We start from the raw sequence: 25,771 nt of genomic DNA, 5'->3' as shown, positions 1-25,771 counted from the left end.
TTAACCACACCAAGCCCTCAGCACAGATATGTTGCCAGAGTTCAGATGTTTAAGCAAGTTCCCTTTGGTGGTCCTTCATCTGCTGCAGTCACTGATGATCTGTGAAGTCTCAGCATCTTTCATTGTGCACTTTTCTTTCAAGTAAAACATCTTTGAAGCCATGTAAAATATCTTTAAAGAACTCTAATAGAAGTATGACATGGACTCTGTAAGAAACACTTTTGTGGGATTTTTTTTTTTATAGACAAGGCCTTTGTCCATTTAGACTTAAAAAAAAAAAAAAAAGACAAACCACCACCTCAGGAAAGACATTAAAATTATCCTAACTTCCAATTACTGGGAGCCTTTTATGGATCCGGGTGAACCCAGGTGTGGATGAGATGTGACTCACCCGAAAATGCCTTTGCTCCTGCAGCTTCTCGGCCATTTTCCTCTCATTTGAAAATGCTGGGTTTGCTTTTATGTTGACACCAGACAACTCACTGAGACAAAATACACAAGAGGCTCAGTTGTAAAATCTGGTGGCTCTTAACCAAATTGTGACATTTCACAAACTGAACTTCAGGTAAACATCCAACCAATACATCAGCTCTAGAGTCAAGATCTTGTGCTCACGAGTCACATTTTAGTAGGAAGTAGAGTAATTCTTTTAGCAGAATCAGTAAAAAATGTAAATAGACTAAAAGAGAATGGCACTCCTGACTCATAATGGCCATGTTTGCAAACATCAAGCTGTATTTCTGGAAAGGATTTTTTTATGGAGAATTATCATTTTCTGCTAAAATCTGCATTGGATAAATCGAGCCCTTGGTGTAAAACCAGGGTTTGCTGGTAGGGTGCGTTGCTGACAGTAGTGACATTGGTGAAGCCTTATTTGTGGAGAACTATCCTGGCATAATGGAAAGAAAATGGGCCTGGAAGTCAGTAGCTTAATCCTGAGCCACCTGCCTTCTGTGTGACTTTGGTCAAATCACTACTTTTCCTTATCTGTAAAATGGGGATTCATTGTGTGTCCTAATCTTGAGAGTCTGGAGTCTAATCTCAGCTCTGCCACCTGCCAGCTTTGTGATCCTGGTGGCTCAGTGGAAAGAGCACGGGCTTTGGAGTCCAAGGTCATGAGTTCGAATCCCAGCTCTGCCACTTGCCAGCTGTGTGACTGTGGGCAAGTCACTTAGCTTCTCTGTGCCTCAGTTGCCTCATCTGTAAAATGGGGATTAAGACTGTGAGCCCCACGTGGGACATCCTGATTCCCCTGTGTCTACCCCAGCGCTTAGAACGGTGCTCGGCACATAGTAAGCGCTTAACAAATACCAACATTATTATTATTATTAAGTCACTTCACTTCTCCATACTTCAGTTCCCTCTTCTGTAAAACAGGGATTCATTGTGTGTTCTTCCTAATCATCATAGTCAGGAGTATAATCCTAGCTTTGCCACTTGCCTGTTCAGTGACCCTAGGCAAGTCATTTTGGTCTTTGTGCCTCAGTTCCCTCATCTGTAAAATGGGGATTGACAGCCCTATGTGGGACAGGGACTGTGTCCAACCCAATTATCTTGTATCTACCCCACCGCTTAGAACAGTGCCTTGCACATAGTGCTAAACATTTATTATTAAATACCATTGTTATCACATATTTGTAAAGTGTTTATCACATATTAAGCATTTAGCAACTACTCCAAGTTAGTATTCACTGTTATACTTGTCTGACCACAGAGCCTCCTCTGGGAGCGCTGAGATATCTCATTTCCTTGGATGACTGATGGCACCCCAAACTCTTCCATCCCATAGCTTGGTTCTCCCTCCTTGCCACCCCCCGAGGTCTTCATGGTAGAGTACACTGTTTAAGGAGACCCATGGAGGGAGGATGAAGGGAACAGAGCAGAAGCCTGAGCACCAGGTTTGTCGTCAGACATTTGGCCGCCCTGAAGAGGAGAAAAATCCACTGCTTCCCTTCTCCAGTCAGAGCTCTGCACCATGAACTCCTTGTGGACAAGGAACATGACTACCAAATCTGCACTACTGTACTCTCCCAAGTGCTTAGTATAGTGATCACATGCAACAATCACTCAATAAATACCACTGATTGATTGACGGAGGACATTTTGGGGGTGGGGGGTTTTCTTCTTCCCTTGCCTCTCTCCCACCACATATTGCCCAAAAGCTGTTGCATTGTTTTCTCAGGTCCCTGTTCATCAGGAGTCACTTCAGATCAGAGCTGGACATTTAAAAAATTTTTAGCCACCATGTGGGGCCTGCACAGTTTTCCTTACTGCTCTGCCACCCATTTCAGTGTTAGGTTCTGGGGCAAATAAATGCCTTGATCACTTCACCATCTGAAGCCAATGCAACGTAAGCCAGTCAAGAGGCATGTCTTGGCTTAACACAGAAAACATATCAAGTGTATAACATGTCATCCCATCTTGGCTTTAAGGACAACTGAAGCGGGTGATTTTGGCACCATTAGAAAGTATGTGAATCATTTTTTTTTCTTCTGGAATGAGAATTGGTTTCACCCCCTTTAGACTTGGCCAGTGTTAGCTTTTTCAGGATAGGGTTGGTAGGAACCTTTAGGGGTCATGCAGATTGAGCCCCTGCCTCCAGGCAGGAGGGAACCTAAGTCTATCCAAGACAGACAGTTATTCATCATGATCCAAGTTCACTCTTCAGAGAAGGAGGTGCTACAGACTTCCTCAGTCATCTCTGCCAAGGATCTAAAAGTTAGGAAAGTATTCAGTTCACACTAAATTTTTCATGTTTTTATATGAATGAGATATCTACATTTTTAGTTTAGATGGGCTTCTGATCTCTCTTCATCAAGTATTAAACCCCGAGTTCTTTCTATCCCTACAGCCCCTTCAACACTAAAGTGTTTACCCCTCCATCAGTATTTACATCAATATATATGTCTATGGCTAACCCTGACACTTACTCACCTAGATTTTCATAGATTTTTATCTTACCATATTCTTGCTATTACCATTTATATCCTTTTTAATAGTTTAACTGCTTACTAAGTGCCAAGCACTGTCCTAAGCACTGAGGTAGATAGAAGATAATCAGGTTGTACCATGACCCACTTGGGACTCACAGTCTATCAGAGAAGAAGAATGGCACCGAATCGCAGTTTAGCAGATTAGGAAACTGAGGACTAAAAAAGTTAAATAACTTGCCCAAGGCAGGTGGCAGAGCTGGTATTGGAACTCAGAACCTCTGATTCCCAGGTCTGTGCTCTTCGTACTAGACCACACTGCTTGTTCTCCCTCCAACTCCTACTCCTTGTAAATAATTCATGTCAGTTTATCTCCTTATTAAATTGTAAGATCTTTGAGGTCAGGGAATTTGTCTTTTGCTTCTCTTGTACTCTTTGAAGCATTTAGTAAAGTGCTCTGCGCCGAATAGGTGTTCAGTACATTTTGTTGATTAATTGAATGAATGCTGCTGTTGCAGTCCTGAAGCTACTTTCATCCTCCCAGATTTTTCCCTTTCTGCCTAATGTTTTTTACTTAAACCCAGGGTGGTAGAGGTGGAAAGCAAGATGGGTTCATTAGTTGACTTTGTGAACCTAGCTCCTTCCCCACCTCCCCCACTCCCTCTTCACCATCTCTAATTCTCCATCAGTCAGTTGCATGCTTTTAAGTTTGTTAGTACAGTGAGAATGTAAGGAAAACACTCCTTTTAGGCTCTTGTTGTAGAAGACTTTGAAATATATCTCGCTCATTTGATGATTCCTTCCTCAAAGACAGCTATAGAAGTATTTAGTAAGGAAAAAGGAAAATGTTACAAATCATTATGGCAAAGCAGACGGGGAGGAAAAAGATAAGAAATGTGTGATCTGATTATGCACTTATCTACCAATAAACCTAAATTCCCAGCACCCCTCTAATAGCTTTAACAGCAAGCCTCACGACTTGGCAGCAACACAGAGCACTATGATGCAGGAAACCTGTACTGAGGGTGCAACCTCAAAACTTAAAATAGCTTTGTCATTATTACATTCTTTATCCTTTCCCTGTGTTTGGGTCTTGGGAACTGCAGAATTAGATTGCGAATTCAATGGGCAGAGATGGTGTCTAATATTATGTCCTAAACGGTGCCTGGCACCACTTGCTCTGGATAATGCTAATTACCCCATCAATCATCATTTTATTAATATTAACCTTATTGTGTCATTAACAGTGGTTGTGACAATATTATAGTAAGTTGAAATTCCTAGGAATATTGATTCAATCATGTTCAGGCTCCAAGACTCTATTGCATTGGCTACAGTAGGGACAGAAGGCTTGCCCTGAGCCGGATTCAGTTTAATTCTACTACCCTGGAAGAGTCAGTCAATCAATCTGTCAGTGGTATTTACTGACCATTTACTGTAGCTCATCTCTAGACTATAAGTTCATTGTGGGCAAGGAATGTGTTTGATTATTGTTGTATTATACTTTTCCAAGTGCTTAGTATAGTCCTCTGCACACAGTAAGCGCACAATGAAATAATATGATTGAATGAAGAGCACTGTACTAAGAACTTGGGAGAGCACAGAACAAAAGCACTGGCAGTCATGTTACCTAGTCCCAAGGAGCTTAGTGTTATCTTCCAACTCAAACCCTGTACTCCCCCTAACTTTCCCATCACTGCAGACAGCACCACCATCCTTCTTGTCTCACAAGCCTTTAACCTTGTCGTTATCCTTAACTCATCACTCTCATTCAACCCACATATTCAATCCATCACTAAAACCTGTTGGTTTCACTTCACAACATCGCTAAAATCCACCCTTTCCTCTCCTTCCAAACTGCTTCCATGTTAATACAATCATTTATCCTATCCCACCTTGATTACCATATCAACCTCCTCGCTAAACTCCCAACTTCCTGTCTTTCCCCATTCTAGTCCATACTTCACTCTGCTGCCCAGATTATTTTTCTACAGAAATGTTCAGGCCATGTTTCCCCACTCCTCAAGAAAATCCAATTTCTTGCCCATCCACCCCCGCATCAAACAAAACCTTCTGACCATTGAGTGCTTTACAGCCAATCACCTTACACCCTCCTGTCTCACCTTGCTACTCTCCTACTACAACCCAGGCCACACACTTCTCCCCTCTAATGCTAACCTTCTCACTGTACTTCAATCTTGTCTATATCACCACTGACCCCTCGTCCATGTCCTGCCTCTGGCCTGGAATGCCCTCCTTACTCAAATCCGACAGACAATTACTCTCCCCCCACTTCAAAGCCTTATTGAAGGCAAACCTCCTCCAAGAGGCCTTCTCTGAATAAGCCTTCTTTTCCTTGTCTTTCACTCCCTTCCGTGTCACCCTGACTTTCTCTCTTTATTAATCCCCCCTCCCAGCCCCATAACACATGTAGAAATCTGTAATTTTATTTATTCCTATTAATGCCTGTCTCCCCCTCTAGGGTTCAAGCTCATTGTGAGCAGAGAACGTGTCTGTTTATTATAGTGTACTCTTCCAAGGGCTTAACACAGTGCTATGCACACAACAAGCACCCAATAAATACAATTGAATGAATGAATGAACATTAATATAAATAAGTTATGGATTTTTACAAATATGCTGTGGTGCTAGAGTGAGGTGAGTAAAATGTGCAAATAGATGTGCAAGTTGACCCAGGCAGTTAGGATTGAGTGGATTCACAGCATTCCAGGGAGATGCTGGGAGGACAGTCTGGCCTCCAAACCATACAACTTGCCAAGAGTCTGCCCAGCCCAGGAACCTGGAGGCTCAGGTCTTCAGTGGGGCCAGTGTGGAGTGGATGGCTAATCTCCTGGAGGATATTAATCATCTGATGGGGGAGAGGGATGAACACAAAAAGGAACAGAAAACCCAAATTCATTCATTCAGTAGTATTTACTAAGGGCTTACTATGTGCAGAGCACTCTACTAAGCGCTTGGAATGTACAAATCAGTAACAGAGACAGTCCCTGCCCTTATCAAATAAACTGGCCGAGGTCTTGAAATCTGGCTCTGAACCGAAGGTAGAATGCCTCCATGGGATTAGTCTCTTGGTCCCTGCATTCAGCCTGATGTTAGACACCCAGCCAGGATCATCCACCATCCCCAGAACACCTGAGCCCCAGGCCATGAGTAGCATGGGAAAGCTCATTGGTAACAGAGCCTAAGTGTATTTTCCATTTGGTTTTTAATTTAGAGAAAGTTTTCTAAAGAGAGTGAAGAGTTCCTAGCAAAAAAATGATATTGTCTGGGGAAAAAATTGGTATTAGTGGGACAAAGATTTGATTAGTGTATGTATAACTGGTTTAGAGGCTTTTATATACTCTTTGAAAGGAATCCCTTATCAACCAATCAATCAATCACATTTGAGTACTAACTATGCAGAACACTGTACTAAGTGCTTGGTAGGGTATAATATAACATTTTTGACAAATATTTTTCCTGCACATGAGGAGTTTAAAAAATGTACAGGATATCATTGCCATAACTAGCATTTAAGTATTTCTCTGTGTGGGCCTAGGAGTCAGAGGACCTGGTTTCTAATCCCAGCTCTGCCACTTGTCTGCTGTGTGATCTTAGGCAAGTCCCTTAACTTCTCTGGGCCTCAGTAATCACATCTGTAAAATGGGGATTAAATCTTACTTCTGCCTTCTTAAATTGTAAGCCCCATGTAGTACAGGGACAGTGCCCAAGCTCACTAATCTGTATGTACCCCAGCTCTTAGAACAGTGTTTGGCATAGGGAAAGGGCTAAAGACAGACAGTATCATGGCATAGTGGATTGAGCACAGGCCTGGGCAATCAGAAGGACCATCATCATTTGTGGTGGAAGTGGAACGCTGAAAAGCTCCATCTTGAATTTGAACCAGACTGTAATTACACTTAAATGGAAAGATCAAAGCCAGAAAGACAGCAGTTCATCTGTACTATTTCCTTTGAACTTCTAACTGAAGTCCATTCAGACCTTTTTTTTCTTTTTAACCAGCCTTTGAGCTTTCTGTGTCTTTTCCTTTTACTCATTTCATTCTAGTTTCTTCTCTCTCACACATCAACAATCTACTTAGCAATGGGAAGGTCTAGTAAAAATAACTATTTCTGTTCAGCTTCTGAATTAGCAAGCCAGAAATGGAAGTGGCATTTTCTTCAGTAAAGACTTAAAAACATTAACGTGTCTGTAGAATTTGGCATGAACCATGTAGCTACTGAATTAATAGATTGGCGCTCAGGTTTAGAGATTGCATTAAGTATGATAGCTAATGTTCCCATTTTACTACTGATTTGTGCACAACTGTACGTCTTCACCGAAGAAAGCTTTCAACAGGAAGCAAAGACTTTAAATTTTGCAGATCTGAACAAATTGCTAAAGTAGAAGTGTTTTTTGGATTAACTGAATATTCTTTTCAGAGCACTGTGCTAAGCATTTGGGAGAACACAATAAAGTAGAGTTGGTAGACATGATCCCTACCCACAAGGAGTTTACAATCTACATACTACCCCTTCTTTTCCCTCACAGACACTCCTAATAACAAATTCATACACTTTGCAGGAACGTCTGTAGTGGAGTCTGACTTCAAGCCTACTTCATTCATTCAATAGTATTTACTGAGCGCTTACTATGTGCAGAGCACTGTACTAAGCACTTGGAATGTACAATTCGGCAACAGATAGAATCTCTGCCCAGTGATGGGCTCACAGACTAAACGGGGGAGATAGCAAAGCAAAACAGAACAAAACAAAAACATGACAACATCATCAAGATAGATTCATAAGCTGAGATGCCATCTCATCATCCTGATTGATTTAGGTTTTTCCAATTGGCCATCCCCAACGCCACTACCTTAGAGCAGACCCAGAGTCCACTTTCATGATCAATGGTACTGATTGATTGAGTACCTACTGAATATGCAGCCCTGCGATAGTGTTCAGCAGGGTACTAGAATAGCAACACAGGTTATCATTGCTATCCAGAAGCTTACTGATACAATGGGGTAGGCAGTCAGACAAAATCATCTACAAATAATAGATCGTTCAAAGGTATTTATTGAGCACTAGCTGTGTGCCAAGCACTATACTCAGTACAACAGAGTTGAGAGATGCAGTGAGTTTACCTTATAGAGGGGGTAGCAGCATGGCCTAGTGGATAGAAAATGGGTCTGGGAGTCAGAAGGACCTGGATTCATTCATTCAGATGTGTTTACTGAGCGCTTACTGTGTGCAGAGCACTGTATTAAGTGCTTGGAAAGTACAATTCGGCAACAGATAGAGACAATCCCTACCCAACAACAGGCTCACAGTCTAAAAGGGGGAGACAGACAACAAAACAAGTAGACAGGCATCAGTAACCTCAAAATAGATAAGTAGAATTATAGATATATACACATTAAAATAAATAGAATAATAAATATGTACAAATATACCCAAGTGCTGTGGGGTGGGGAAGGGAGTAGAGCAGAGGGAGGGAGTAGGGTGAGATGGGGAAGGGAGGAGGAGCAGAGGAAAAGGGGGCCTCAGTTTGGGAAGGCCTCCTGGAGGAGGTGAGCTCTCAGTAGGGCTTTGAAGGGGGGAAGAGAGCTAGTTTGGCAGATGTGAGGAGGGAGGACATTCCAGGCCAGAGTTAGGATGTGGGCCAGGGGTCGACAGTGAGACAGGAGAGAACAAGGCACAGTGAGGTTAGTGGCAGAGGAGCAGAGTGTTCAGGGTGGGCTATAGAAGGAGAGAAGAGAGATGAGGTAGGAGGGGGCAAGGTAATGAAGAGCTTTGAAGCTAATAGTGAGGGAGTTTTTGTTTCCTGTGAAGGTTGTTAGGCAACCTCTGGAGATTTTTGGGTGGGGGGGTGACATGTTGAGAGCGTTTCTGTAGAGAGAGAATCCAGGCAGCAGAGTGAAGTATAGATTGAAGTGGGGAGAGATAGGATGTGGGGAGATCAGAAAGGAGGTTGGGAGATCCTGGGTTCTAATCCCGGCTCTGCCACTTGTCTGCCATGTCATCTTGGGCAAGTCACTTCACTTCTTTGTGCCTCAGTTACCTCATCTGTAAAATGGGGATTAAGACTGTGAGTCCCATGTGGGACAAAGACTGGCCCCTACCTGATTAGCTTATATCTACCCCCAGTGCTTAGAACAACCCTTAAGAAATATTATCATTATTGTTATTAGGGAGAGACAGACAAATAAAGAATGTATAATATATGATAAATATGTAATATGATAATATTGGTATTTGTTAAGCACTTACTATGTGCAGAGCACTGTTCTAAGCGCTGGGGTAGATACAGTGTAATTGGGTTGTCCCATGTGAGGCTCACAGTTAATCCCCATTTTACATATGAGGTAACTGAGGCACAGAGAAGTTAAGTGACTTGCCCAAAGTCACACAGCTGACAAGTGGCAGAGCTGGGATTCAAACTCATGACCTCTGACTTCCAAGCCCAGGCTCTTTCTGCTGAGCCATGCTGCTTGTCTAAATTATTATAAAGTTGGTATTTCTTAAGCGCTTACTATGTGCAGACACTGTTCTTAAGCTCTGGGGTATACAAGGTAATCAGGTTGTCCCACATGAGGCTCACAGTCTTAATCCCCATTTTACAGATGAGGTAACTGAGGCACAGAGATGTTAAGTGACTTGCCCACAGTCACACAGCTGACAAGTGGCAGAGCTGGGATTCGAACCCATGACCTCTGACTCCCAAGTCTGGGCGCTTTCCATTGAGCCATGCTGCTTCTCTAATAATAATATTGGTATTTTGTTAAGCACTGTGCGCAGAGCACTGTTCTAAGTGCTGGGGGAGATACAGGGTCATCAGGTTGTCCCACGTGGAGCTTACAGTCTTCATCCCATTTTACAGATGAGGTAACTGAGGCCCAGAGAAGTGAAGTGACTTGCCCACAGTCACACAGCTGACAGGTGGCAGAGCCGGGATTCGAACCCATGACCTCTGACTCCCCAGCCCGGGCTCTTTCCACTGAGCCACGCTGTAATAGCTATGTACATAAGTGCCCCATAATACGACTTGCCTGCCTGGCCCCTCCTCCCCTGCCTGATAGACACTCAGAAATGTCAATCATATTTATTGAGAGCTTATTCTGTGCAGAGCACTGTTCTCAGTGCTTGGGAGAGTACAGTAAAATAGACACATTCTCTGCCCACCAAAAGCTTACAGTTTAGCTAAATCCATCAGCTAAATAGCTGGTGGATTTTGGTTCCCGTTTCCCTCCGGGTGGGGCCAGAGAAGCAGCAGCACCTTTTCTCAGCAACCTTCTCTCACTTTGGTGTCAATAAACTCTGTGCCCTAGTTTTTTCCCATGCAGAAGAAACTGTCTTTTCAGTCATAGTTGCACAGCTGGATAAGATTGCAGTCAGAAACATCATTTAAGAATAGGAAGAGCATCTCTATATGTAAATTTGACTATGAAATGTCAATAGGTAATTGCTTATAAATAATTCAGCCATGTCTGAACTCTGAATGTGTAAGCCTCAGTAAGTATCATCACATATCTTTCACCTGAGAGTGCTAAATAGAGCACTCCTGAAATAAATTGCAGACCCTGTGCATCTTAGGTAAAGTCAGATGTCTGCAGAAATTCCTCAAGGATTAGCTGGAAAGGATAGAGCCCACTGGGAAAGATTTGGAGAAGATTTTCAGACTCTTTTTTCTAGGGCAGCCCTTCAGTTCTTGTATGGAAAATGAGTTTAATTTTTGATTATGGTACTTATTAAAGCACTTACGATGTGCCAAGCACGGTTCTAAGCACTGGGGTAGATACAAGTTAAGTTGGACAGAGTTCCTGTCCCACATGGGAATCACAGTCTAAGTGGGAGGGAATAGGATTGAATCCTCATTTTACAGATGAGGTAACCAAGGCATAGAGAAGTTGTGACTTGCCTAAGCTCACACAGCAGACACATGGCAGAGTTGGAATTAGAACCCAGGTCCTCCAGCTCTCCAGCCCTTGCTCTTTCCAATTTTCCATGTGTACTTTTTACAAGTGCTTTAGGAAATCCATTTCTTCCCTTCTTGTTGGATGATTCTAGAACTTTGTTTCCCCTATTATTCATCTTGTTTCTTTTTCTCTCTCCATACAGGGAAGTGATGATGATGTGGTGGATAAGAACAAGTGCTGTACACTTTGTAACATGTCTTTTACCTCAGCGGTGGTAGCGGAATCCCATTATCAAGGGAAAATACATGCCAAAAGGTTAAAACTGTTGCTAGGAGAACAGCCCCCATTAAAGGCCACAGGTAAGTATGTGTGCAGTGATCATTGGATGATATGAAAAACAGAACACAAAGTTTGTCAGATTCACTATTCACTGGTAGAATTGGTTAGAGTTATGAATAAGTTATGAATAAAAGTTACCCTACAGCTAATAGGCACAGCTATTCATTTTTCTTGCTGTCATAACAACCTTTTAAAAATTGCCCGTGTTCATTATTACCTGTTTCGTCCCTTTGCATTGGTGGTTGATTAGTCCAGGTTGATCTCTGTTACCTTGCACCGGCCTCCCATGTTTGAGAGACAGTGTGTATGCTGAAAGGTCCTGTCTTCTCTGGACTGTGGTGACAGACATCAAAACTCTCTTTAATTATTGAAAGCTTCAAAATCCTACAAATAACCCCTTGCGTTAACTCCAGCATTTCATTTCTACCTTGGAGGAATTGAAACCTTTAAAAATAGTTTGGATCACCAGCCCTTGTATTTTTTTTCCTAGATTATCTTCTTGGTATTCCTGCACAGGTTCCAATAATACCAGCTCATTAACATTTGCATTGAAAAGAAAATCAAATGTTAGAATTAGATAGCATTGTCGTGTTATGGTTCCTCCAAATATAAAATCCCCACGAAGCTTTAGCGTCAGTGTGAAGCCAGACTTCTGCTGTCATTAAATCTGAAGAGAGAATGTGAGGACAAAGGTGCCAACCCACAATACAGGCACGAGAATTATGTGGAAACCTTCCAAGGTGGGTGGGGCAGGGCATGATTCCAACCCAGGACGGTTCCCTTCCGTTGGAATTCAGACATAGCCATGCATTTTCTATTGCTGCCTAATGAATCATGCAGAAATCGAATGTGTAATTAAATATATTTTAAAATACTCTATAGGCCAAAGAGAGTATAAAATACAGTTCACTTTTATCTGATCCAATGTCTCCCTTTGGAAAGGGTGTTGATCCTTATCTGAGAGAATGAGCTGGATAAGTCATTTAACTTTTGTGCCTCTATGACCTTATCTGTAAACTGGAGATTAAGACTGAATGTTTTTTTTTTATTGTGGTATTTAGTGCTTACTATGTACCAGGTATTGTACTAAGCACTGGTGTAGATACAAGATAGTCAGGTTGGCCACAGTCTGTGTCCCATATGAGGCTCATCATCTTAGTCCCCATTTTACAGATGAGGTAACTGAGGCATAGAGGAAGTTAACTGACTTGCCCAGGGTCACACAGCAGACAAGTTGCAGACCCAGGATTAGAACCCAGGTCCTTCTGTCTCCCAGGCCTGCACTGCCCACTAGATCATGCTGCTCTGTGGGATGAGTACTATGTCCAACCCTATTAGCTTGTATCTAACCCAGCACTTAATACAGTGCCATTAAAAAAAAAAAAAAACAGCAGCAAGGAATGTTCTTGCACTCCCCTTTTCCCATTAGTTTAATGAAAATATTATTTACTGAACGCAGCTGAGACACAGCAAATGTTAAATGGGGTTATGAAATAAGAACAGTTATTACTGAAAGCAAGCACAACTTTTTGTGGACTCACTGGGCATAGACACACAATGAGCTTGCAACTAAGTGTTCATCCTCTAGCTTCTCCGAAAGTCCTGGTTTCCAAAAATAGGTGACTGTGTGTGTGTGTGTTTGTGTGTATGCACACTTATGTGGTCAGGACTGCGGGTCTGGCAGTGGGTTTTTCAGCTCCACACACACACACACTCCTGTAGGTGAATTTCTCTGACAATGGTACCTCAAATCTGAAGAACAAACTCTCCACCAGCCTCTAACCCACCCCTTTATGAAGCTAAAAACAGTATTTTTCCAAAGGAGAGTGAATAGGACAACTTAAAATATTTTCCTGACTCTGGTTATCAGTCACTTTTACCTGAGCTGGTAAACTCAGCCTTTGGAAGGAGTGGAGAAATGAGGGAACATGATCTCTGCTTCTAGTTTTAACAAGTGATCATATTAATTTACTGCTAATAAAAATGATGGGAATGGAAAACAAAAAAAAATCTGAACACATAGAAACAACATAAAACACTGGTTGATTTTCATGAATTCAATTCCCTTCAGACTGGAAAATGTTCCCTGGGTGCTTTGGGAGTTGCAGTCAATAAACCCGAGCTAAAAAGGCTAATTGAAATGCAGCCGGAGCTCAAAGTAACTGAATGGGCCAAAAAGGGAAATGCCCGGAGCCCTGTACGTAATGATTTGATCATCTCTGACTAGTTCCCAGAAAATAAGTGCCCACACACAACACAAAGCTCTTCCTACTTAGCCTGCCGACAAATGTAATAACTTGGGGAGTTGAAGGATTTATGAACAGGGACCCTGCTCTGGGTCAGGATAAAGCATTGTTGATGGGGCACACGGCAAAAGGTGGAACTGCAATTGTCCCATGGATGTTTAAAAGCTTCCCTACTCATCAGCACTAAAGTAACCCCAAATTATTTTTGACACTTATTGAATAAATTGAACTGTTTCCCAAGGCAGGCACGTGATATTGCTCTCCACTGCACCCCTTTCCTCCCTCCTAGGGGGCCACAGGTTCTCCAGTTCTAGTGAAATAAAAATGAAAAAAAAAAAAGACTCCTCCACAAAGCACATCTCCAAAAGGCCTTCCCTGATTAAGCCCTCATTTCCTCTTTTCCCACTCCCTTCTCCATCACTGTTGCACTTGGATTTGTACTCTTTATTCACCCTAGACACTTCTAGACACTCTATCTGATGATTCTGAGTAGTGGGCCCGGTAAATCACCCTTTCCCCCCATCCCCCTGAGACTGCACTTGGATCAGTGCCGTAATTTTGGATTCTCACAGATTGAATTTTGGTCCAGGGTTCTCCCGCAGATAGATTGTTTGAAATACTGGTGGATCCCCTATGGAGCACAGACCAATACTTACGTCTCTGCAGCCTCCATCGAGATGCAGAGGTGGCCTCCACAGGCTCTGAATGAAAGGAAAGTTCAGATGTGTGTAATAATAGTAATAATTGTATTTGTCAGGCAGTGTAAGCACTGGAGACTGTGAGCCCCACATGGGATAGGACCTGTGTCCAACCTGGTTTGCTTGTATTCACCCTAACACTTAGTACAGTACCTGGCACATAGTAAGCACTTAACAACTACCATAATTGTTATAGAAGGTATTGGGTTGGACGCAGTCCCCGTCCCACATAGGGCTCACAGTCACTGAGGTAAAGAGAATTTAAGTGACTTACCCAAGGTCACACAGCAGACAAGTAATATGGGACCATGCATGACTTCCCGAGCCCGGAACCCAGCTTTGTGGATAAGTATTCTCTCAGAGCTGATGCCCTGGGGTGTGTTAGAATACGCATTTTTTCTACTTCAGAAAATGGCCTTGATGGCTGAGCTATTCCATATAGGCAGAGGAGTCAATTAGCAATGTGCAAATGCTGCCATCATCTTGTGGCCCAGGAGTACATTTATGGGTAGATCAATTAGACTTGGGCCTACAATAGCAATTTTAGAGGGTTGCAAATTTTGTCGCTACCATCTCAATCTCCACAGCCCTCCCCTGACTATAGCACTTACGGAGATAACTTTTCTATGCAGAAGTTCATGCCTTAAGCCTCATCAATCGATCAATTAATTGTATTTATCGAGGGCTTACAGTGTGCCGAGTACTGTACTAAGCTCTTGGGAGAGCATAATTCAAAGGAGTTGGTAGACACATTCCCTGACCACAATGAGCTTCTAGTCTATAGAGGGAGATAGATAATACCAATAAGTGAATTTTGGTTATACATAAGTGTTGTGGGGCTGAGAGGGGGTGAATAAAGTGTGCAAATCCAAGTGCAACAGTGATGGAGAAGAGTGGAAAAAAAAGGGAATGAAGGTTTAGTCAGGGAAGACCTCTTGGAGGAAAGATGCTTTTAATAAGGCCTTGAAGGTGGGAAGAGTAATAATCTGTTAGAAATGAAAAGGAAAGGTGTTCCAGGAAAGAGACACAAAGTCCACAGACTTGGGAGGCAGAAGAACCTGGATTCTAACTCTCGCTCTGCCACTTTTCTGCTGTGTGTCTGTGGGCAAGTCACTTCTCTATGCCTCAGTTACCTCATTTGTAAAATGGGGAATGAGACTGTGAGCCTCATGTGGGACATGGACTGTGTCCAAACTGATTATCTTGTAATAATAATAATAATGTTGGTATTTAAGCGCTTACTATGTGCCGAGCACTGTTCTAAGCGCTGGGGTAGACACACGGGAATCAGGTTGTCCCACGTGGGGCTCACAGTCTTAATCCCCATTTTACAGACGAGGTAACTGAGGCACCGAGAAGTCAAGTGACTTGCCCAAAGTCACATAGCTGATGAATGGCCGAGCTGGGATTCGAACCCATGACCTCGGACTCCAAAGCCCATGCTCTTTCCACTGAGCCACGCTGCTTCTCTACCCCAGTGCTTTAATACAATGCCTGGCACATAGTAAGTGCTTAACAAATGCAATTAAAAACACACGAAAAATGGACAGTAAGTGGATGAGAGGTAAACAAGATAGAGGCACAGTGAGGAAGTAGACCTTAGAGGAGTGAAGTGTGTTGGCTGATCTGTAGTAGCAAATCAGGGAGGTAAGGTAATGGGGTAAAGTGATTGAATGCTTTAAAGCTGAAGGTAAGGCATTTCTGTTTGATGCAGAGGTAGATGGGCAACCATTGAAGGTTTTGGAGGAGTGGGGAGATGTGGACCAAACAGTCTTTTGTTGGTGGTGGTTTTTATTTTTTTGGTTTCTTTTAAAAAAATAATCTGGAAAGCAGAGGGAAGTATGGACTGGAGTGGGGAGAAACAGGAGGCAGGGAGTTCAGCAAGGAGACTGATGCAGTGATCACGGCAGAATAGGATAAATGCTTGGATTAACATTGTAGCAGTTTGGAAAGAGAGGAAGGGGTGGATTTTAGTGATTTTTGTAAAGGTTGAACCGACAGAATTTGATGACAGATTGAATGTAAGAGTTGAATGAGATAAATGAGCCAAGGATAATGCCAGCTTTATGGGCTTGTGAGACAAGGAGGATGACAGTGTTTTTTACAGTGATGGGAAAGTCAGGGAGAGGACAGGGTTTGGGTGGGAAGATAAGGAGTTATGTTTTGGAATGTTAAATTTGTAGTGTCAGCAGGAAGTCCAAATACAGGTGTCCTGAAGGCAGGAGTAAATGCATGACTGCAGATTAGGAGAGAAGTAGCCTGGGTAAGTGAGAAGCATTGTGATCTAAGGGAAGAGAGAAGGACCTGGGTTCTATTTCTGGCTCCACCATTTGTCTGCTCTGTGACCTTGGGCAAGTTAGTTAAATTATTTGTGCCTCAGTTACCTCATCTATAAAATAAGAATTAAGACTATGTGGGAAATAGACTGTATCCAATCTGATTTGCTTGTATCTACCCCAGGGCTTAGTTCAATGCCTGGCATATGGTAAGCAGATAACAAATACCATTTAAAGAAAAAAAACCACTTAAATACAATAAATAAAAAAAGAGAGAGAGATCAGGGCTGGAGATTTAGATTTGGGAATCATCCATAAAGAGATTGAAGTTGAAGCCATGGGAGCTGATGAGTTCTCCAAAGCAGTGGAAGTAGATGGAGAATAGAAGGGGACCCAGAAGTGAATCTTGAGGGACTCCCACAGTTAAGGGAAGGGAGGCAGAGGAGAAGCCTATGAGAGACTGAGGTTGAGCAGCTAGAAAGATAGGAGGAGAACCAGGAAAAGACAGTGTCAGTGAAGCCATGGTTGGATAATGTTTCCAAAAGGTGGTGGTTGACAGTGTGGAAGGCAGTTGAGAGGTCTAGGAGGATATGGATGGAGTAGAAGCAGTAGTGTTTGTCATGAAGCACATCATTGGTGACATTTCAGAGGGCAGCCTCTATAGAATGAAGGAGATGGAAGCCAGATTGGAGGAGCTAGAGAGAATTGGAAGTGAGGAAGTGGAGACATTAGGGGTAGATAACTTCCTTGAGGGGTTTGGAGAGAAATGGTAGGAGGGAGATGGGTCGATAACTGGAGGGAGCCTTGGGGTCAAGGGAGGAGGCAGAAGCATGCTTGAAAGCAGTGGGGAAAAAACTATTGGAGAGTGAACAGTTGAGGATGGTGTTCAGAGAGGGAAGAATACTCTTCCGCCTTATTTCCCTTACCTCATCTGTGGCCTCCATCCACTCATCCTCCTTCCCCAGCCCCACCTAAACAATGCTTCATTAACAGCTTCTGCCCCCGATAAGTAATGCGGTATTCCTTGGATTTTGGAGAATCAGGCAGATTGTATTCTTCAGTGGATTCCCAGCAGAAATGGTTTTAGGGTTTTTTTTTCTTTATTCATTAGCTTAATTTTGTGTTTTTCTGTTCCCCGTCCCTATTTCTTATTTCTCTTCCCAAAGCTTCCTTAGTACAAACAGTTCCCCTCAAACACAGGAGCTAATGTTCTTGTTGAAACTTGCATTAAAGAAAATATGTTGTAATACTTATGCCTTGACAAACACACATCCATTTCTTTTTGCACTGTGTACCAAAGTGCATTATTTGAGGAATGTTCCCTAATTCCCCATCAGTTTTCTGTCCAAAACATGATTTGAAAAGAGGTATGACAGAACTGATTATTTTCTGTTAGCCGTCTTCTCAGCCTCTTCTAGTCCATTTTACTTCCTATGACTTACATACCCTCTAAATAATGACCTTTATAATGATCTCCCTTTGTGTAAGTAGAAAAGACCCCAACTCCATTTACAGTGGAAAAGAGTGTCTCATTGAGTGTGGCACTCAGTGGTGGCGAACAGTGTGAAAGAGGCGATGACTGGGTGTGAGGCTTCTACTGTAATAATAATAATAAAAAATAACTCTGATATTTGTTAAGTGCTTACTATGTACTGAGTGCTGGGGTAGATACAAGGTACTTGGGTTGGATACAGTCCCTGTCAACATAGGACTTACAGTCTAAATCCCCATTTTACAGATGAGGGCACTGAGCCAGGGAGAAGTTAAGTGATTTGCCCAAGGTCACACAGCCGACAAGTGGCAGAGTCAGGATTAGAATGTAGGTCCTTCTAACCCCCAGGCCCATGCTATATCCACTCGGCTACGGTATTTCTCTTATTGTACTTTTGTATTTTATATTTGTATTGTATTATTTTGTATTTATATTATTGCATTTTTTGTATTGTACTCTTATTGTACTTTTCCAAGTGCTTAGTATAATGCTTACTGACTGCTCAGTAAATACCACTGATTGATTGGTTGATTGCTGCTGAGGACATTTCAGAAATACTTTCTTCCTCAGTCATACTCTGCACTTTGAATCCAGGCCGGCTCAGAGAAGCCTATGCTACAGATCTTGGTCGGGGGAACAATTGAAAGAGTATGGATTGCTCAGAGTGACTATTTATGCCTACCAGAATTTTATCTATTTGGATAGAACTGTTTCACCTGAACCAGTGTCTGGTAAGCGAATCAAAGTAGGTGATTTCAGTTCATGAGTGGGTTACAGTGCCCAAATTCAGAATTTCAGCAGTGGATTACTTCTGCTCAGTGAATATGACAAATATCTTCTTGGAAGCTCCGACTTACCATCTACCTCCTTAACAGGAGAAAAACAGCTTGGACACTTCTAAAGCCTAAACAATATCATATCATTGATTTTTTTATCAAATGACAGCATAACTTGAAAGTTGTATGGATTATTGCCAGCGTGTTAGGTGTCGAATGCTTGATTGGCGATCAGTTAATATGCTCCAAACTCTAGCTAGCGACATAACCAATGCATCAGAAAGTAACATCCGAAAAATCAAAATGGTGCAATGTCCAGGTCCTGGAGAAAAAAATAAATGGGCAGATTGCTCTGTGACAGTATCACAGCAGCTTCAAGTACCAACATAAAAATCAGTAGTATTTATTGAGCGCTTACTGTGGGCAGTGCAATGTTACTAAGCTCATGGGAAAGTACAATACAATGGAGTTGGTAGATGCTGTCTCTACCCATGAGGAGTTTACAGTCTACAGGGGGAGACAAGCATTAAAATAGATTAGGGAGTGGGGAAATATAAGACTTTTTTACATAAGTACTGTGGGACTAGGGTGAGTATCAAAGTGCTTAAGGAGTACACAGCCAAGCTGTGCAGAGGGGTGGGTGGATAAGGTAAATAAAGGGCATTGGTAACTTTAGGATGGTTTTGAAGGTGGGGAGAGTGGTGGATTGTTGGATGCGAATGGGAAGAAGCACAAATAGTGAATTGGTGCTTCTACAAGACCCTATTTTCCCAGTAGGCATTAATCAATCAATAAATCAATGGTATTTTTTGAGTGCTTACTGTGTGCAGAGAACTATACTAAGTGTTAGGGAGAATACAACAGAATTGGCAGACGTGTTCCCTACCCATAACAATCTTACAGTCTAGAGGGGGAGATAGACATATAAATAATTTATAATTTTTAAAAATATGTACCTAAGTGCTGTGGGATTGGGAAAGGGTTGAATATCAAATGTCCAAAGGTCACAGATCCAAGTGTATAGATGATGCATAAGGGGGAGGGAGCTGGGGAAAAAGAGGGCTTAATCGGGGAAGGCCTCTTGGAGGAGATGTGACCTTAATAATGCTTTGAAGGTGGAGAGAGTTGTGCTGTGGTGAATGTGGATGGGGAGGGAGTTCCAGGCTAGGGGACAGACATAGGAAAGGGGTCAGTGGTGAGATAGATGAGATCAGGGCACAGTGATGAGGATGGTCCTGGAGGAGCAGGGTGTGTGGGCTTGGTTGTAGTAGAAGATCAGTAAGGTGAGGTAGGAAATTATGGTAATAGTGAAGAGACTTCCCTAAGACTTGTTTGATGAAAATGAATCAAATGAGAAAGCTATTTTTAGTAAAGAACGAAGTGTATCAACAGTACCTTGCAGCTCCTCACATTATAAACAGAAGGAGGCTTTCAAAAACTTGCAATATGACATGAAGATAAAATTAAGAAACCTATATTAGGTGGTGGGACTTCAAAGCTGGATAAACCCAGGGAACTACTGACTGACATCAAACTGAGAACTTGTATAGGAGTGCCCCTCTCTACATTGGAGTTACGTTACCTGAAACTCTGGTTGAATTGTGAATTATGTTTTTCCATGGGTTTAAATTATATACATTAGAATCCCTCCCAAAATCTCTTTAAAAGTAAAATGAAATTGCAATTCGTGTGATATATTAAATTGATAGCCATCATTAAATTATTATGTAATACATATGAAAGTATTTTAATACATAACATCATGACATTAAATGAGAAGTTGTAATATGATCGAGAGCCTTTTTAGGAGGCTACAGAAATAGAAGCTGGTCCTACTGATTGAGATAGTACTTTTCCCATCTTTAGTGAAGGATTTGTTCTATTTAGGTTGAACAGCAGCTTTCTCCTCGTTTAAGCACCTTGTAGCATGACAACTCCATCTAAACACCTCTGTGCACTTTTCAATTTATTTTTCCAGCAGAGTTTTTCTTCGTTAACTTTCTTGAAATTCAGCTCAAGGCATTTAAATTTCAAGATCTGAGCTGCTGGTGAAAAAAACATAACTACTCTCTTATCTTTTTCAGCATCTTGCAATGATCCACTGGATTTCTCAAAGTTCTCTGGAGTCCATGTTGGACACTGTTCCCTCTCAATGAGATGTTGTGAACTCACTGACATCTGCACCATTGATTTCTAAGTTAATTGCCTTCCCAGTTCAACAATTTCTTTGGTATCAGCTCTGTGCTTCAAAAATCTGGCACAAACACCGAGCCAGGTTTTCTCAAAGATCCATTTGTTGTTGGTTGCTTTATCTGACCCCAAGGGATAGGAGCAGGGTAAACAGGGTAGGATTTTCTTATCTGTAGCACAGAGCCAAAATGCAAGGGTTGGTTGGGTGGGCATATGTATCGATGGAATTTGGCACCACAAAATAATGGATGCACTTCCAGAGTGGTAGTTGTGATGTGGGCAAAGGAGCAGCATGAGCTAAGGAGCAGCATGACTTAGTGGAAAGAGCACTGGCCTGGGAGTCAGAGAACTTCTTGGCTCCACCATAATCGTGCTGTGTGACCTTGGACAAGTCACTTAACTTCTCCATGCCGCTGTTCCCTCATCTGTAAAAAGGAGATTCAATACTTGTTCTCCCTCCTACTTAGACTGTGAGTTCCATGTTTCCCCTGATTATATTGTATCTACCCAGTGCTTAGCACAGTACTTGGCACATTGTAAGTACTTAAATTCCACAATCATTATTATTAGCAATGATAATAATATTGGTTGCAATTGGGTGTTTTTAAAATATATGATATTTGTTAAGTGCTTATTATATGCCACGCACTTGGGAAGATATGAACTAATCAGTTTGAACTCAGTCCATGTCCTAAATAGGATTCACAGTCTTAATCCCCATTTTACTGATGAGATAACTGAGTCACAGAAAAGTTAAGAGACTTGCCCAGAGTCACACAGCAGACAAATGGATTAGAACCTAGGTGCAGTTCAGTCCTACATGAGGCTTCTAGTCTACAGAGGAGGGGGAACAGGTATTTAACCCCCCTTTTACAGATGAATAAACAGAGGCATGAAGAAGTTAAGTGATTTTCTCCAGGTCAACACAGCAGGAAATGAATATGCCTGTATTCATAACTAAAAGTTTAATATGACCCCATACACTACTATGACACTACTGAAAAGTACAACTCTTGCAAAAATGACAGGACCTCTACAATGATCTTTTGAATGTACTTCCCACAATTGAGAAAGAAGTCCTGATATTATTGACACTATTTCAAAATGATCATTAGTTCTAACTTTTGAAGAAGTGACTACTTTAATTAAAGCCATGAAAATTGATCAGGCATCTGGATCAGAGATGCAACATGTCCTAGTGGAAAGAGCATGGTCCTGGCTCTCAGAGGACCTGGGTTCTATTCCTGGCTCCACCACTTGTCTGCTGTTTGACTTTGGGAAAGTCTCCTAATTTCTCTGTGCCTCTGTTTCCTCATCTGTTTAATGGGAATTAAATTGCTGCTCCCTTCTCCTTTGACTGTTAGCCCCATGTGAACAGGGACTAGGTCCAACCTGATTATCCTGTATTTGTACATAATAAGCGCTTAATATCATCATCATCATCATTAGATGTCATTCTTGCAGAATGCTATAAGCAAGGACCTAGTTCTCACTTTTGGACAAGTCCTCACCATTAATAGAGCTTAGATCTTATGTAAAGTTCAAGAAGATGCTGCATACTGTGAAATTTATCTCTGGGCATGAAAAGCCTGGGAAAAAAAACAATGCAGGGCTCATTACCTCAACCGCACAGTGCTTTAGCAAAAACATCTCATGATCAGCGACAAAGCTCTTCACCAAGCATCCCCCCATCATTCATATTAGGGCCCTTCACCTTTTCCCTTACAGCTTGCTTTATTCTTTCCTCCCTACCAGTTCCTTGCTCTCCTCCCTCCTCCATCCCCTTGTTTATGCTGTGTCACCAACCTGGAACTCTCTGCTCTTCCAACATACCTCAGCTTGCACCACTTTCAAAGTCCTCCTAAAGTACCAGCTTCTTCAACAAATTCTCCCCGATTAACTCCAATTAGAACCCCAAATTGTATTGCTCCAATAGCTACCTGTAGCACATATTTATTCACACACCTTGCCCCAGTAATTATGTATATTGATTATAAAGTCAATTTATTCTGATAATTTATTTGTAAATATTTTTAAGTCTTTTCCCCCTGTTAAAATATAAGCTTTTATGTTCAGGGAATATGTCTCATTCTTTTGTTGTTCTTTCCCAAGTATTTAGAGTAGTGCTTTATACTCAGAGTGTGATGAATAACTGGCTTTTACTACTTTGCAAAGTAGTAGTATGTATCATCCCTCATTGTGCTGTCACATTTGGTCTTTGTAGGACCTGGCACTGCTTTTGCTTTTGCTGCCTTTGCCTCAAAACCTTTATAAAGTTTCTCCCACCACATAATCACCCCTTTCTTCATTGCAGTGTCCTTTCAACTAGGATGCAGGATAGTGTGAAGCATTGTTTTACTGTAGCCTTAAAACATTTTCTCCTTGATTTTTGCTTTTTTGAATTGAATTTACCACAAAAAAAGGTTATTTTAGTACTATACTGTTATCCAAGCTGCTCCTTTGTCCCATTGTAGGCCTACTTTGTATGTTATTTTTGGGTGTGTGTATGTGGTATTTAAGTGCTTACTATGTGCCAGCCACTGTACTAAGACCTGGGGTAGATACGAGATAAGATTGGACAAAGTCCTTGTCCTACGTCGGACTCACAGTCTTACAGATGAGGGAATTGAGGAACAGTTATATGATTTGCCCAAGGAAACACAGCAGTCAAGTGGCAGAGCCAGGATTAGCACCCAGGTCCTCTGACTCCCAGGACTGTGCTCTTTTCACTAGACCACTCTGCTCCTCATTCATACCAAATTCATTGTTTGTAATCCTGTTTTGCCATTTGATGTTGAGTGTAGCCTGTAAGTCACAGTGTTGGAATTACTCAAAGAGTCAGATGAGACATTTCTGGAAAGACAAGTCTCATAGCCATGGAGAAGGCCAGACAGTGATACAGGCTTTTAATTTGTCCTGGGGCCCAATACCACATTGTTGCCACACTCTGATAGTCTCTCAATAGATGTACTGGTCTCCTACTTTTTGTCTTTTGTTGCACCACACATCAGTGTGCTGCCTAGATAACAGAATTCTGTAAAAGCATTTAGCTCCAGCTGCTATTATAAACTTTGATTGGGTATATGTTGTCCCTGGTCAGACCAATACATCACCATCACTTCCTCTAAACTTATTGTCAGCCTATGAACTCTAGCTGATTCAGCAAAGCAATGCACAGTCATCTGCTTATCTTTTTGGGTTTGTGGCTCTCGGTCACAGTCATCTGGGTCCTTGCAACACTCGTGTGACTGTCTTGAGGACTTTGGATGATTCTCAAAGTCTGTGGAGATAGTAAGACTTTGTCAGAAAATGGGAAATATATTTTAACACTAAATCTAGGTCTTTTGTTAGCACCATTCTAGAAAACTAAATGGAATAATCAGTTATTTATTAAAGGTTTACGATATGTAGAGCACTGTACTAAGAATTTGGGAGAGAAATCAATCATAATTATTGAGAACTTACAGTGTGCAGAGCACTGTACTAGTGTTTGGCGGGTACAGTATAACAGATGGTAGGCAAATTCCCTCTCCACAATAAGCTTCCAGTCTAGCCAGGGAGACAGATATTAATATAAGTAAATTATGTGTATTTGTGTAAGTGCTGTGAGGCTGAGAGGTGAATATAGGGTGCAGTTCCAAGTGCAAGGGTGAAATAGAAGGGAGTGGGAGAAGGCTTAACTCGGGAAGGACTCTTGGAGAAGGGGAGAGTGATCGTCCATAGCATATGAAGAGGGAGGGCATTCCAGTCCAGAGGCAGGATGTGGTTGAGAGATCAGTGTCAAGCTAGATGAAATTAAGGTACAGTGAGTATGTTGGCATTAGAGGAGCAAAGTGTGCAGGCTGAGTTGTAGTAGGAAATCTAGGAGGTAAAGTAGGAGGGGGCAAGGGGATTGAGTTTTTTGAAGTCTATGATAAAAAGTTCCTGTTTGATGCAGAGGTGGATGGGCAACCACTGGAGGTTCTTGAGAAGTGGGGAAACATGGACTGAATGGTTTTGAGGCTTATGATATAAAAAACCATTGTTGTTATTCAACTACAGAAACTAATCGAATAATGATCCAGTCAGCCGACTGAAGTATGGACTGGACTGGAGAGAGACAGGAGATCAGCAAGGAGGTTGATTCAGTAATGAAGGTGCAATAGGATGAGTACCTGGATTAACTGTAAACTCATTGAGAACAAGGAATGTGTCTGCTAATTCTGTTGTACTCTCTCAAGTGCTTAGTACAGTGCTCTGTACATGGTAAATGATCAATTATTGCCAGCAGGAAACTGGCAGAGCCTGGATTGGAGCCTAAATCTGCAAACTTCCAGACGCTTGCTCTTTCCACTAGGCCACACTGCTTCAATAGGTATATATGCAGACATGTTCCCTGCCCAACAAGTTTACAGTTTAGAGGGACAAGCAAAATAAAACAAAAAAGCCTAATAATAATGATGATAGTAATTAGGGTATTTGTTAAGCATTTACTATGTGCCAGACACTGTTTTAATGCTGGGATAGATACAAGATAATCGGGTTGGACACAGCCCCTGTCCCACATAGGGCTCACAGTGTTAACCCCCATTTTACAGATGAGGGAACTGAGTCACAGAGAAGTGAAGTGACTTGCCCAAGGACACAGAGTAGACAAATGTGGAGCTGGGATTAGAACCTATGACCTTCGGATCCCTGGGCTCATGCCTTATCCATTAGGCCATGATGCTTCTGAATAATTGTCCTTTGGAATTATTGCGGTGTGTGAGTTCATCCCCAACTCTGTATTCTGGTTGTGTAGGGTGGCTGGTGCACATCAAAATAATAAGTGTTTGAAGGTTCATACTTAATCATTTTCAAATTAGTTTTGTCTGGCATTTTCTATTCAGCTTTGCTTGCCAGAGGCTACCAGAATTCTGAACAATTG

The 25,771-nt window shown here is 41.9% G+C and overlaps 1 protein-coding gene across 5 annotated transcripts in view; it reads left to right on the top strand.

Moving 5' to 3' along the window:
• The window catches only part of ZMAT4 (zinc finger matrin-type 4), a 255,411-nt gene that overhangs the window by 117,957 nt on the left and 111,683 nt on the right, over positions 1 to 25,771 (top strand). For all 5 annotated transcript variants that reach the window (XM_029064334.2, XM_029064335.2, XM_029064333.2 and 2 more), the window contains one exon: positions 11,051 to 11,207. In XM_029064334.2, the coding sequence (XP_028920167.1) occupies positions 11,051 to 11,207 (157 nt within the window). The remainder of the gene's footprint in view (positions 1 to 11,050; positions 11,208 to 25,771) is intronic.

The sequence above is a fragment of the Ornithorhynchus anatinus genome, chromosome 5 (genome assembly GCF_004115215.2).
Source record: "Ornithorhynchus anatinus isolate Pmale09 chromosome 5, mOrnAna1.pri.v4, whole genome shotgun sequence".
Classification (NCBI taxonomy): Eukaryota; Metazoa; Chordata; class Mammalia; order Monotremata; family Ornithorhynchidae; genus Ornithorhynchus; species Ornithorhynchus anatinus.
Note: the sequence above shows the minus strand (reverse complement) of the source record. Positions and strands in the feature narration are given on the sequence as shown.